A 15,033-nucleotide genomic window follows, 5' to 3' on the forward strand; every position below is an offset into this window, starting at 1 on the left:
ATTATCACCAACCATGAAACTGACTGCCGTTGTACAAGAGACTGATTGTCACCAACCATGAAACTGACTACCGTTGTACAAGAGACTGATTTCCACCACCCATGAAACTGACTGCCGTTGTACAAGAGACTGATTATCACCAACCATGAAAGTGACTACCGTTGTACAAGAGACTGATTTCCTCCAGCCATGAAACTGACCACTGTAGTACATAAGACTGATTTTCATCAACCATGAAACTGACCTCTGTTGTACATGAGACTGTTTTCCACCACCCATGAAACTGGCCACTGTGATACAAGAGAATGATTTCCAACACCCATGAAACTGACCGCTGTAGTACAACAGACTATTTCCAACACACGTGAAACTGACTGCCGTTTTACAACAGACTGATTCTTTGGTACTATGTTAAACACCAACTGTGTAAATAAATGACTAAATACTTGTATGTTTTTAAGTAAATTTATTTCTTGTATAAATACATGTAGAAAATGTACATGTTATGGATGTATTTACAAAGACACTTGATTACCCTGGCTGAGAATTTAAGCTGTGATTTCAATTCTCTCAAGATAATTTTGTATTCCTGGTGAAATGTAACATGCCATTATCAGTGGAGCTACAATGCATTTACCGAAACATGTGGGTGTCTGCTATGATCAGTGGAAGTACGTTTACCGAAACACGTGGGTGTCTGCCATTATCAGTGGAAGTACACTACGCTTACCAAAACATGTGGGTGTCTGCTATTATCAGTGGAAGTACACTACGCTTACCGAAACATGTGGGTGTCTGCCATTATCAGTGGAAGTACACTACGCTTACCGAAACATGTGGGTGTCTGCCATTATCAGTGGAACTACATTACGCTTACCGAAACATGTGGGTGTCTGCCATTATCAGAGGAACTACATTACGTTTACCAAAACATGTGGGTGTCTGCCATTATCAGTGGAACTACATTACGCTTACCGAAACATGTGGGTGTCTGCCATTATCAGTGGAAGTACACTACGCTTACCGAAACATGTGGGTGTCTGCCATTATCACAGGAACTACATTACGTTTACCAAAACATGTGGGTGTCTGCCATGATCAGTGGAACTACATTACGCTTACCAAAACATGCAGGTGTCTGCTATTATCAGTGGAAGTACATTACGCTTACCAAAACATGTGGGTGTCTGCCATTATCAGTGGAGGTACATTACGCTTACCAAAACATGTGGGTGTCTGCCATTATCAGTGGAGGTACATTACGCTTACCAAAACATGTGGGTGTCTGCCATTATCAGTGGAAGTACATTACGCTTACCAAAACATGTGGGTGTCTGCCATGATCAGTGGAAGTACATTACGCTTACCAAAACATGTGGGTGTTTGCCATGATCAGTGGAACTACATCACGCTTACCAAAACATGTGGGTGTCTGCCATTATCAGTGGAAGTACATTATGCTTACCGAAACACAGAGTGTGTTGACAATGGCTATCTGCTGATGGTCACTGTCTGTGATGGATAAGTGTAACTGAGAGTATGCTGATAGTCACCGTCTGTGAAGGATAAGTGTAACTGAGAATATGCTGATAGTCACTGTCTGAGAAGGATAAGTGTAACTGAGAGTGAGCTGACAGTCACTGTCTGTGAAAGATAAGTGTAACTGAGAGCGTGCTGATAGTCCCTGTCTGTGAAAGATAAGTGTAACTGAGAGCATGCTGATAGTTATTGTCTGTAAAGGATAAGTGTAACTGAGAGTCTGCTGATAGTCAGTCTGTGAAGGATAAGTGTAACTGAGAGTGTGCTGATAGTCCCTGTCTGTGAAAGATAAGTGTAACTGACAGTCTGCTGACAGTCCCTGTCTGTGAAAGATAAGTGTAACTGAGAGTGTGCTGATAGTCACTGTCCGTGAAGGAAAGTGTACTTAAGTGTTCTGGTTTTTGATTCTACCAGCCAAGAAAACACCACTTTTTCTTTATCAGGAAAATTACAATCATCTTGGTATGATCAATAAAATTTCTGTGTGGATGAGTATCCTGCGAGGCCTCTATAGTCGGCCTGCCCAATGTCCTTCTAAATGTAGGCATCATCAAATGTGTTAACATCACTGTAGGAGTGTGGTGCTTCATTAGAGCACCGACAGGAATCTCGCCCACAGGTTGGCTTCAGTTCCTACCATCTCTCTCTCTGTGGTCTTCACTCAGCTGATATGCCGGCTTGTAGCGCAGCACACCGTGGCTGTCAATGTACTGTAGTGAGGGGTTGGGATGGGTGTTGTCCATACTGCCCAGTGAGGTGTACCTGTAACATACCAGGTGACAATGTACTGTTGTGAGGGTTTGGGATGGGTGTTGTCTACACTGCCCAGTGAGGTGAACCTGTAACATACCAGGTGACAATGTACTGTTGTGAGGGGTTGGGATGGGTGTTGTCTACACTGCCCAGTGAGGTGAACCTGTAACATACCAGGTGACAGTGTACTGTAGTGAGGGGTTGGGATAGGTGTTGTCAGTACTGCCCAGTGAGGTGTACCTGTAACATACCAGGTGACAATGTACTGTTGTGAGGGGTTGGGATGGGTGTTGTCCACACAGCCCAGTGAGGTGTACCTGTAACATACCAGGTGACAATGTACTGTAGTGAGGGGTTGGGATGGGTGTTGTCCATACTGCCCAGTGAGGTGTACCTGTAACATACCAAGTGACAATGTACTGTTGTGAGGGTTGGGATGGGTGTTGTCAATACTGCCCAGTGACATACCAGGTGACAATGTACTGTAGTTAGGGGTTGGGATAGGTGTTGGGATAGGTGTTGTCCAGGTGACAATGTAGTATGTACCTTACTAATGGAGGCCAGGACCAAAGTCCATCTTACTAATGGAGGCCAGGACCAAAGTCCACCTTACTAATGGAGGCCAGGACCAAAGTCCACCTTACTAATGGCGTCCCGGACCAAAGTCCATCTTACTAATGGCGGCCAGGACCAAAGTCCATCTTACTAATGGAGGCCAGGACCAAAGTCCACCTTACCAATGGAGGCCAGGACCAAAGTCCATCTTACTAATGGAGGCCAGGACCAAAGTCCACCTTACCAATGGAGGCCAGGATTAATTCCTTAATTGTTGTTCACAGATTTCGCTGATATTATGAACACCATTAAGTTTACAGACTGTACAATCTGCCTGCAATCAATCATCAGGACTGCACTGCTATCAAAGGGAGATAACTCACCCACGGTCATACAGTTTACAATACGGTAATGATAGGTCTCTGAGAAACTTCCAAACGTCTTGGTATCCCCACTGTAACAATGGATTCACCCGCATGTACTGAGGCCAGTCCTGGTCTGTCATTGAGAATGCATCTAAGTGACCTGGACATGAAAGAACGGCAGCCAGATTATCATGTGAGGAGAGGGTATGTAACATAGGGGGCCATTTTGGGGACCAAGAAGCAGATGATCATGTGAGGAGAGGGTATGTAACATGTGACGCCATTCTGGAGACAAAGAAGCAGATTATCATGTGAGGAGAGGGCATGTAACACAGGGGTTCATTCTGGGGACCAAGAAGCAGATTATCATGTGAGGAGAGTTGCATGTAACACAGGGGGCCATTATGGAGATTATCATATGAGGAGAGGGCATGTAATACAAGGGGCCATTTTGGGGACCGAGAACCAGATTCTCATGTGAGGAGAGGGTATATAACATAGGGGGCCATTCTGGGGACCAAGAACCAGATTATCATGTGAGGAGAGGGCATGTAACATGTGGGGCCATTCTGGGGACAAAGAAGCAGATTATCATGTGAGGAGAGGGTATATAACATGTGGGGCCATTCTGGGGACAAAGAAGCAGATTATCATGTGAGGAGAGGGTATGTAACATAGGGGGCCATTCTGGGACCAAGAACGACATTATCATGTGAGGAGAGGGTATATAACATGTGGGGCCATTCTGGGGACAAAGAAGCAGATGATCATGTGAGGAGAGGGCATGTAATACAGGGGTTCATTCAGGGGACCAAGAAGCAGATTATCATGTGAGGAGAGGGCATGTAACACAAGGGGGTCATTTTGGGGACCAAGAAGCAGATTATCATGTGAGGGGAGGGCATGTAACACAGGGGGTCATTTTGGGGACCACGAAGCAGATTATCATGTGAGGAGAGGGCATGTAACACAGGGGGGTCATTTTGGGAGGCCAAGAACCAGATTATCATGTGAGGAGAGGGCATGTAACATAGGGGTTCATTCTGGGGGCCAAGAAGCAGATTATCATGTGAGGAGAGGGCATGTAACACAGGGGGTCATTTTGGGGACCAAGAAGCAGATTATCATGTGAGGAGAGGGTATGTAACATAGGGGGCCATTCTGGGGACCAAAAACCAGATTATCATGTGAGGAGAGGGTATGTAACACAGGGGGTCATTTTGGGGACCAAGAACCAGATTATCATGTGAGGAGAGGGCATGTAACACAGGGGTTCATTCTGGGGACCAAGAAGCAGATTATCATGTAAGGAGAGGGTATGTAACATAGGGGGCCATTTTGGGGACCAAGAAGCAGATGATCATGTGAGGAGAGGGTATGTAACATGTGACGCCATTCTGGAGACAAAAGAAGCAGATTATCATGTGAGGAGAGGGCATGTAACACAGGGTTCATTCTGGGGACCAAGAAGCAGATTATCATGTGAGAAGAGTTGCATGTAACACAGGGGGCATTATGGAGATTATCATATGAGGAGAGGGCATGTAATACAAGGGGCCATTTGGGGACCGAGAACCAGATTCTCATGTGAGGAGAGGGTATATAACATAGGGGGCCATTCTGGGGACCAAGAACCAGATTATCATGTGAGGAGAGGGTATGTAACATGTGGGGCCATTCTGGGGACAAAGAACCAGATTATCATGTGAGGAGAGGGTATATAACATGTGGGGCCATTCTGGGGACAAAGAAGCAGATTATCATGTGAGGAGAGGGTATGTAACATAGGGGCCATTCTGGGGACCAAGAACAACATTATCATGTGAGGAGAAGGTATATAACATGTGGGGCCATTCTGGGGACAAAGAAGCAGATGATCATGTGAGGAGAGGGCATGTAATACAGGGGTTCATTCAGGGGACAAGAAGCAGATTATCATGTGAGGAGAGGGCATGTAACACAAGGGGGTCATTTTGGGGACCAAGAAGCAGATTATCATGTGAGGGGAGGGCATGTAACACAGGGGGTCATTTTGGGGACCACGAAGCAGATTATCATGTGAGGAGAGGGCATGTAACACAGGGGGGTCATTTTGGGAGGCCAAGAACCAGATTATCATGTGAGGAGAGGGCATGTAACATAGGGGTTCATTCTGGGGGCCAAGAAGCAGATTATCATGTGAGGAGAGGGCATGTAACACAGGGGGTCATTTTGGGGACCAAGAAGCAGATTATCATGTGAGGAGAGGGTATGTAACATAGGGGGCCATTCTGGGGACCAAAAACCAGATTATCATGTGAGGAGAGGGTATGTAACACAGGGGGTCATTTTGGGGACCAAGAACCAGATTATCATGTGAGGAGAGGGCATGTAACACAGGGGTTCATTCTGGGGACCAAGAAGCAGATTATCATGTGAGGAGAGGGTATGTAACATAGGGGGCCATTTTGGGGACCAAGAAGCAGATGATCATGTGAGGAGAGGGTATGTAACATGTGACGCCATTCTGGAGACAAAGAAGCAGATTATCATGTGAGGAGAGGGCATGTAACACAGGGCTTCATTCTGGGGACCAAGAAGCAGATTATCATGTGAGAAGAGTTGCATGTAACACAGGGGGGCATTATGGAGATTATCATATGAGGAGAGGGCATGTAATACAAGGGGCCATTTTGGGGACCGAGAACCAGATTCTCATGTGAGGAGAGGGTATATAACATAGGGGGCCATTCTGGGGACCAAGAACCAGATTATCATGTGAGGAGAGGGTATGTAACATGTGGGGCCATTCTGGGGACAAAGAACCAGATTATCATGTGAGGAGAGGGTATATAACATGTGGGGCCATTCTGGGGACAAAGAAGCAGATTATCATGTGAGGAGAGGGTATGTAACATAGGGGGCCATTCTGGGGACCAAGAACAACATTATCATGTGAGGAGAAGGTATATAACATGTGGGGCCATTCTGGGGACAAAGAAGCAGATGATCATGTGAGGAGAGGGCATGTAATACAGGGGTTCATTCAGGGGACCAAGAAGCAGATTATCATGTGAGGAGAGGGCATGTAACACAAGGGGGTCATTTTGGGGACCAAGAAGCAGATTATCATGTGAGGGGAGGGCATGTAACACAGGGGGTCATTTTGGGGACCACGAAGCAGATTATCATGTGAGGAGAGGGCATGTAACACAGGGGGGTCATTTTGGGAGGCCAAGAACCAGATTATCATGTGAGGAGAGGGCATGTAACATAGGGGTTCATTCTGGGGGCCAAGAAGCAGATTATCATGTGAGGAGAGGGCATGTAACACAGGGGGTCATTTTGGGGACCAAGAAGCAGATTATCATGTGAGGAGAGGGCATGTAACACGGGTTCATTCTGGGGACCAAGAACCAGATTATCATGTGAGGAGAGGGTATGTAACATAGGGGGCCATTCTGGGGACCAAGAACCAGATTATCATGTGAGGAGAGGGTATGTAACATAGGGGGCCATTCTGGGGACCAAGAACCAGATTATCATGTGAGGAGAGGGTATATAACATGTGGGGCCATTCTGGGGACAAAGAAGCAGATTATCATGTGAGGAGAGGGCATGTAACATAGGGGGTCATTTTGGGGACCAAGAACCAGATTCCCATGTGAGGCATGTAACACAGGGGTTCACTCTGGGGACCAAGAAGCAGATTATCATGTGAGGAGAGGGCATGTAACACAGGGGGCCATTTTAGGGACCAAGAAGCAGATTATCATGTGAGGAGAGGGCATGTAACACAGGGGGTCATTTTGGGGACCAAGAAGCAGATGATCATGTGAGGAGAGGGTATGTAACATGTGACGCCATTCTGGAGACAAAGAAGCAGATTATCATGTGAGGAGAGGGCATGTAACACAGGGGTTCATTCTGGGGACCAAGAAGCAGATTATCATGTGAGAAGAGTTGCATGTAACACAGGGGGCCATTATGGAGATTATCATATGAGGAGAGGGCATGTAATACAAGGGGCCATTTTGGGGACCGAGAACCAGATTCTCATGTGAGGAGAGGGTATATAACATAGGGGTCATTCTGGGGACCAAGAACCAGATTATCATGTGAGGAGAGGGTATGTAACATGTGGGGCCATTCTGGGGACAAAGAACCAGATTATCATGTGAGGAGAGGGCATGTAACACAGGGGGTCATTTTGGGGACCAAGAAGCAGATTATCATGTGAGGAGAGGGCATGTAACACGGGTTCATTCTGGGGACCAAGAACCAGATTATCATGTGAGGAGAGGGTATGTAACATAGGGGGCCATTCTGGGGACCAAGAACCAGATTATCATGTGAGGAGAGGGTATGTAACATAGGGGGCCATTCTGGGGACCAAGAAGCAGATTATCATGTGAGGAGAGGGTATATAACATGTGGGGCCATTCTGGGGACAAAGAAGCAGATTATCATGTGAGGAGAGGGCATGTAACACAGGGGGTCATTTTGGGGACCAAGAACCAGATTCCCATGTGAGGCATGTAACACAGGGGTTCACTCTGGGGACCAAGAAGCAGATTATCATGTGAGGAGAGGGCATGTAACACAGGGGGCCATTTTAGGGACCAAGAAGCAGATTATCATGTGAGGAGAGGGCATGTAACACAGGGGGTCATTTTGGGGACCAAGAAGCAGATTATCATGTGAGGAGAGGGCATGTAACACAGGGGGGTCATTTTGGGGACCAAGAAGCGGATTATCATGTGAGGAGAGGGCATGTAACACAGGGGGCCATTTCGGGGACCAAGAAGCAGATTATCATGTGAGGGTGAGTGAGTGAGTGAGTGCTTGGGGTTTAACGTCGTACTCAACACTTTTTCAGTCATATGACGACGAAGGAATCCTTAGGGTGCATGTATGTGTAATGCGCCTCCTTGTAGCAGGACGGATTTCCACCACTCTTTTATCTAGTGCTACTTCACTGAGACGACTTACCGAAGGCAAGTAAGGCGCCCTGCCCGAGCCATGCACTATCCCCTTGATGCTGAACGCCAAGCAAGGAAGTTACAACTTCCTCTTTTAAAGTCATAGGTGTGACTCGATCAAGGATTGATCCTGGATCTACCGATCCAGAAGCGGACGCTCTACCAACTGTGCTATCCGGGCTAGTAAAAACAAGGTTTGTACTTTCATGTCTCAATCCACGACCTTATCATGTGAGGAGAGGGCATGTAACATAGGGGGCCATTATGGGGACCAAGAAGAAGATTATCATATGAGGTGGGGGCATGTAACATAGGGGGGCCATTCTAGGGACAAAGAAGGGTTTAACAAAGAAGAAGATTATCATATGAGGCAGGGACATGTAACATAGGGGGCCATTCTGGGAACCAAGAAGCAGAATATTATGTGAGGAGAAGGTATGTAACATAGGGGGCCATTCTGGGGACCAAGAACCAGATTATCATGTGAGGAGAGGGCATGTAAAACAGGGGGTCATTTTGGGGTCCAAGAAGCAGATTATCAAGGTAAGCCTTGTACTAACTGGAGTATGGGTCAGTTTCCCTTGTCCCCATCAACACTGCCTTGATCTCTGGGTGAAGCTGCTGAAGCTGGCCCAGACATTCCTTGATCCGGCCCTCAAAACTTAGCTGATTCAGGTTATAGCTGAAAGAAAAACACCAGTCATTACACCCAAGGTTACCACTTAAATCAAACTCTAATACTGTACACATTTGGGAGACCACAGAACACCAGTCATTACATCCAGAGTTACCACTAAAATCAGACTCTAATACTGTACACATTTGGGAGACCACAGAACACCAGCCATTACATCCAGGGTTACCACTAAAATCAGACTCTAATACTGTACACATTTGGGAGACCACAGAACACCAGTCATTATATCCAGAGTTACCACTAAAATCAGACTCTGATACTGTACACATTTGGGAGACCACAGAACACCAGCCATTACATCCAGGGTTACGACTAAAATCAGACTCTGATACTGTACACATTTGGGAGACCACAGAACACCAGCCATTACATCCAGGGTTAACACTAAAATCAGACTCTGATACTGTACACATTTGGGAGACCACAGAACACCAGTCATTACCACCAGGGTTAACACTAAAATCAGAATCTAATACTGTACACACTTGGGAGACCACAGAACACTAGTCATTACATTCAGGGTTACCACTACAATTAGACTAATATTCTACACATTTGGGAGACCATAGGACACCAGCCATTACATCCAGTGTCACCACTTACACATAGATCAGACTCTTATACTAAATACTTTTGGGAGGCCATACCCTAACACTCTACACATCTCTATCACTGTACACATTTACGAAACCATCTATGATACTGTACACATTTTGGAGACCATATTTAATACTGTACACATTTGGGAGACCATCTCTAATACTGTACACATCCGGGAGTCCATCTTTAATACTGTATATATTTCTAGCACACACTCAGCAGGCCATTTACAAGCTCTGGTCTATTTTCTAGCACACACTCAGCAGGCCATTTACAGGCTCTTGTTTACTTTCTGGCAAACACTCAACAGGCCATTTACAACCTCTTGTTTACTTTCTAGCACACACTCAGCCATTTACAAGCTCTTGTTTACTTTCTAGCACACACTCAGCAGGCTATTTACAAGGTCTGGTTTGCTTTCTAGCACACACTCAGCAGGCCATTTACAATCTTGTCTGCTTTCTAGCACACACTTAGCTGGCCATTTACAAGCTCTTGTTTGCTTTTTAGCACACACTCAGCAAGCCATTTACAATCTCGTCTACTTTCTAGCACACCTTTAGCTGGCTATTTACATGCTCTTGTTTATTTTCTAGCATACTCAGCTGGCCATTTACAATTTCATCTACTTTCTAGCACACACTTAGCTGGCCATTTGCAAGCTCTTGTCTATTTTCTAGCACAACCTCAGAAGGCCATTTACAATCTTGTCTACTTTCTAGCACACTCAGCTGGCCTTTTACAAGCTCTTGCTTATTTTCTAGCACACACTCAGCAGGCCATTTTACAATCTTGTCTAATTTCTAACCTCCAAGATTATTTAGAAACATATGCGGAATTTGTCTACATGAAGTCTCTCACCAACTCCCACTCAGTAGTGAACTTTTCACGCAGTTGTCACTTACCTGTCTTTAGACGTCTGGATAAACTGTAGGACCTCTGGGAAGGGAGATTTACTCTGTATGTACAACGAATTTAATTTGCCCTGAAAGTCTGGATATTTCCTGAAAGTAAGTCAGATCATTCTACACTTTGCATTTTGATTCAGACCACTCGACCAAATATTCAAGATACCATTCTTGCTTAACACCCACAGTGGAAAAATCCCCCCATCCTTCCCCCCACCACCTGCACAGTTGGTTTACACCAAGACACCCAGAGAAAATATCTCCCCCTGCCCAGCTGGTTATCACCCAGACACCCTGAGGAAATTCCCCCCCTCCCCCGTGCCCAGCTGGTTATCATCGAGACACACAGAGGACATATCTCCCTGTGTCCAGTTAGTTATCACCCAGGCACACATTGGAAAAATCTCCCCCCTGCCCAGCTGGTTATCACCAATACACACAGAGGAATCACCAATACACACAGAGGAATCATCTCCCCTTGCGTAATGACCCTAGGAACATACTTAATTTTTACCAGTAAGATGCTCATTTAGGATGACCAAGGTTGTGTGATGATCTCGAAACACACTCGCGTTTTACCAGTGAGATGCTCATTTAGGATGACTAAGATTGTGTGATGATCTGGGAACACACTCACTTTTTACCAGTGTGATGCTCATTTAGGATGACTAAGATTGTGTGATGATCTGGGAACACACTCACTTTTTACCAGTGAGATGCTCATTTAGGATGACCAAGGTTGTGTGATGATCTGGGAACACACTCACTTTTTACCAGTGACATGCTCATTTAGGGTCATCAAGGTTGTGTGATGATCTGGGAACACACTCACTTTTTACCAGTGAGATGCTCATTTAGGGTCATCAAGGTTGTGTGATGATCTGGGAACACACTCACTTTTTACCAGTGAGATGCTCATTTAGGATGACTAAGATAGTGTGATGATCTGGGAACACACTTACTTTTACCAGTGTGATGCTCATTTAGGGTCACCAAGGTTGTGATGATGATCTGGGAACACACTCACTTTTTACCAGTGTGATGCTCATTTAGGATGACTAAGATTGTGTGATGATCTGGGAACACACTCACTTTTTACCAGTGTGATGCTCATTTAGGATGACTAAGATTGTGTGATGATCTGGGAACACACTCACTTTTTACCAGTGAGATGCTCATTTAGGATGACCAAGGTTGTGTGATGATCTGGGAACACACTCACTTTTTACCAGTGACATGCTCATTTAGGGTCATCAAGGTTGTGTGATGATCTGGGAACACACTCACTTTTTACCAGTGAGATGCTCATTTAGGGTCATCAAGGTTGTGTGATGATCTGGGAACACACTCACTTTTTACCAGTGAGATGCTCATTTAGGATGACTAAGATAGTGTGATGATCTGGGAACACACTTACTTTTTACCAGTGTGATGCTCATTTAGGATGACCAAGGTTGTGTGATGATCTGGGAACACACTCACTTTTTACCAGTGAGATGCTCATTTAGGATGACCAAGGTTGTGTGATGATCTGGGAACACACTCACTTTTTACCAGTGTGATGCTCATTTAGGATGACTAAGATTGTGTGATGATCTGGGAACACACTCACTTTTTACCAGTGAGATGCTCATTTAGGATGACTAAGATTGTGTGATGATCTCGGAACACACTCACTTTTACCAGTGTGATGCTCATTTAGGATGACTAAGATTGTGTGATGATCTGGGAACACACTCACTTTTTACCAGTGAGATGCTCATTTAGGGTCATCAAGGTTGTATGATGATCTGGGAACACACTCACTTTTTACCAGTGTGATGCTCATTTAGGATGACCAAGGTTGTGTGATGATCTGGGAACACACTCACTTTTTACCAGTGAGATGCTCATTTAGGATGACCAAGGTTGTGTGATGATCTGGGAACACACTCACTTTTTACCAGTGTGATGCTCATTTAGGATGACTAAGATTGTGTGATGATCTGGGAACACACTCACTTTTTACCAGTGTGATGCTCATTTAGGATGACTAAGATTGTGTGATGATCTGGGAACACACTCACGTTTTACCAGTGTGATGCTCATTTAGGGTCACCAAGGTTGTGTGATGATCTGGGAACACACTCACTTTTTACCAGTGAGATGCTCATTTAGGGTCATCAAGGTTGTGTGATGATCTGGGAACACACTCACTTTTTACCAGTGTGATGCTCATTTAGGATGGCTAAGATTGTGTGATGATCTCAGAACACACTCACTTTTTACCAGTGTGATGCTCATTTAGGATGACCAAGGTTGTGTGATGATCTGGGAACACACTCACTTTTTACCAGTGAGATGCTCATTTAGGGTCATCAAGGTTGTGTGATGATCTGGGAACACACTCACTTTCTACCAGTGTGATGCTCATTTAGGATGGCTAAGATTGTGTGATGATCTCAGAACACACTCACTTTTTACAAGTGAGATGCTCATTTATAGTGACCAAGGTTGTGTGATGATCTGGGAATATACTCACTTTTACCAGTGTGATGCTCATTTAGGGTCACCAAGGTTGTGATGATGATCTGGGAATATACTCACTTTTTACCAGTGTGATGCTCATTTAGGATGACTAAGATTGTGTGATGATCTGGGAACACACTCACTTTTTACCAGTGAGATGCTCATTTAGGGTCATCAAGGTTGTGTGATGATCTGGGAACACACTCACTTTTTACCAGTGTGATGCTCATTTAGGATGGCTAAGATTGTGTGATGATCTCAGAACACACTCACTTTTTACCAGTGTGATGCTCATTTAGGGTGACCAAGGTTTTGTGATGATCTGGGAACACACTCACATTTTACCAGTGTGATGCTCATTTAGGGTGACCAAGGTTGTGATGATGATCTGGGAATATACTCACTTTTTACCAGTGTGATGCTCATTTAGGATGACTAAGATTGTGTGATGATCTGGGAATATACTCACTTTTTAACAACCGCATAGAATACATGAAGCAATACTGTACAATCCTTTCCGCCATTAAATCCAACACATATTTCTTCTAGTCTAAAACAGAAAGATTAACTTAGTCAATAAATGTTTACATGTATGTCTGCTCAGCAACTTTTACAAACTTCATAAGTCACATTTTCATAACTATTTTTGTAAAAGACAATGTCCAGGGTATAGTGCCCTAAAGCGACGCTATTTACAAGAAAAGTTACAAAAAATTGATTACTAAAGTTTTATGAAAGTGTACCCTGACAGAAAAGACAACCCCACCTATACGTCTGTAACGCATCAGACAATAGTGACTTCCTCACCTGTAACACACCTGGCAGTAGTGACTACCATCACCTGTATATAACACACCTGACAGTATGTCTGTAACACACCAGACAGTATATCTGAAACACGCCTGACAGTAGCCATTACCCTCACCTGTATGCAACACACCTGACAGTAGTGACTACCCTGACCTGTCTGTAACACACCTCACACAATATATCTGTAACACACCTGACAGTAGCCACTACCCTCACCTGTATGCAACACACCTGACAGTAGTGATTATCCTCACCTGTATGTGACACACTTGACAGTATATCTGTAACACACCTGACAGTAGTGACTATCCTCACCTGTATACAACACACCTGACAATATATCTGTAACACACCTGACAGTAGTGACTACCATCACCTGTATTTAACACATCTGACAGTATGTCTGTAACACACCTGACAGTAGTGACTACCTTGAGCTGCATATAACACACCTGACAGTATGTCTGTAACACACCTAACAGTATATCTGTAACACACCTGACAGTAGTGACTATCCTAACCTGTATATGACAGCATGTCTGTAACACACCTGACAGTAGTGACTGTCCTGACCTGTATGCAACAAACCTGACACTAGTGACTACCCTCATCTGTATGTAACACACCTGACAGTATGTCTGTAACACACCTAACAGTGTGTCCGTAACACACCTGACAGTAGTGACTATCCTCACCTGTATGTAAGACACCTGACAGTAGTGACTACCCCCACCTGTATATAACACCTGGCAGTATGTCTGTAGCACACCTGACAGTAGTAACTACCCTCACTTGTATGTAACACACTTGACATTGTCTGTAACACATCTGACAGTGTGGCTACCCTCACCTGTATGTCTGTAACAACACCTGACAGTATGTCTGTAACACACCTAACAGTAGTGACTATCCTCACCTGTATGTCTGTAACACATCTGACAGTATGTCTGTAACACACCTGACAGTAGTGACTATCCTCATTTGTATGTCTGTAAGACACTTGACAGTAGTGAATACCCTCACCTGTATATAACACACCTGACAGTAGTGACTACCCTCACCTGCACGTCTGTAACACATCTGACAGTATGTCTGTAACACACCTGACAGTAGTGACTATCCTAACCTGTATGTCTGTAACACACCTGACAGTAGTGACTCCCCTCACCTGTATGTCTGCAATACACCTGGCAGTAGTGACTACCCTCACCTGTAACACACCTGACAGTAGTGACTACTCTCACCTGTATGTCTATAACACACCTGACAGTAGTGACTATCTTAACCTGTATGTCTATAACACACCTGACAGTAGTGACTGTCCTCACCTGTATGCA

The 15,033-nt window shown here is 44.7% G+C and overlaps 1 protein-coding gene across 4 annotated transcripts in view; it reads right to left on the minus strand.

Moving 5' to 3' along the window:
* Positions 1-514: 514 nt before the first annotated feature.
* The window catches only part of LOC135466672 (FAD synthase-like), a 40,503-nt gene continuing 25,984 nt past the window's right edge, over positions 515-15,033 (minus strand). For 2 of the 4 annotated variants that reach the window (XM_064744300.1, XM_064744297.1), the window contains exons 9-13: positions 13,356-13,436; positions 10,376-10,474; positions 8,734-8,855; positions 3,231-3,372; positions 515-2,301 (exon numbers count right to left, since the gene is read on the minus strand). In XM_064744300.1, coding sequence (XP_064600370.1) covers positions 2,166-2,301; positions 3,231-3,372; positions 8,734-8,855; positions 10,376-10,474; positions 13,356-13,436 — 580 coding nt within the window. In that variant the 3' untranslated portion in view covers positions 515-2,165. Of the gene's footprint in view, positions 2,302-2,497; positions 2,687-3,230; positions 3,373-8,733; positions 8,856-10,375; positions 10,475-13,355; positions 13,437-15,033 lie in introns of those variants that run through there. The other 2 variants (XM_064744299.1, XM_064744296.1) reach the window with 1 other exon arrangement.

This window comes from Liolophura sinensis, chromosome 6 (assembly GCF_032854445.1).
Source record: "Liolophura sinensis isolate JHLJ2023 chromosome 6, CUHK_Ljap_v2, whole genome shotgun sequence".
Taxonomy (NCBI): Eukaryota; Metazoa; Mollusca; class Polyplacophora; order Chitonida; family Chitonidae; genus Liolophura; species Liolophura sinensis.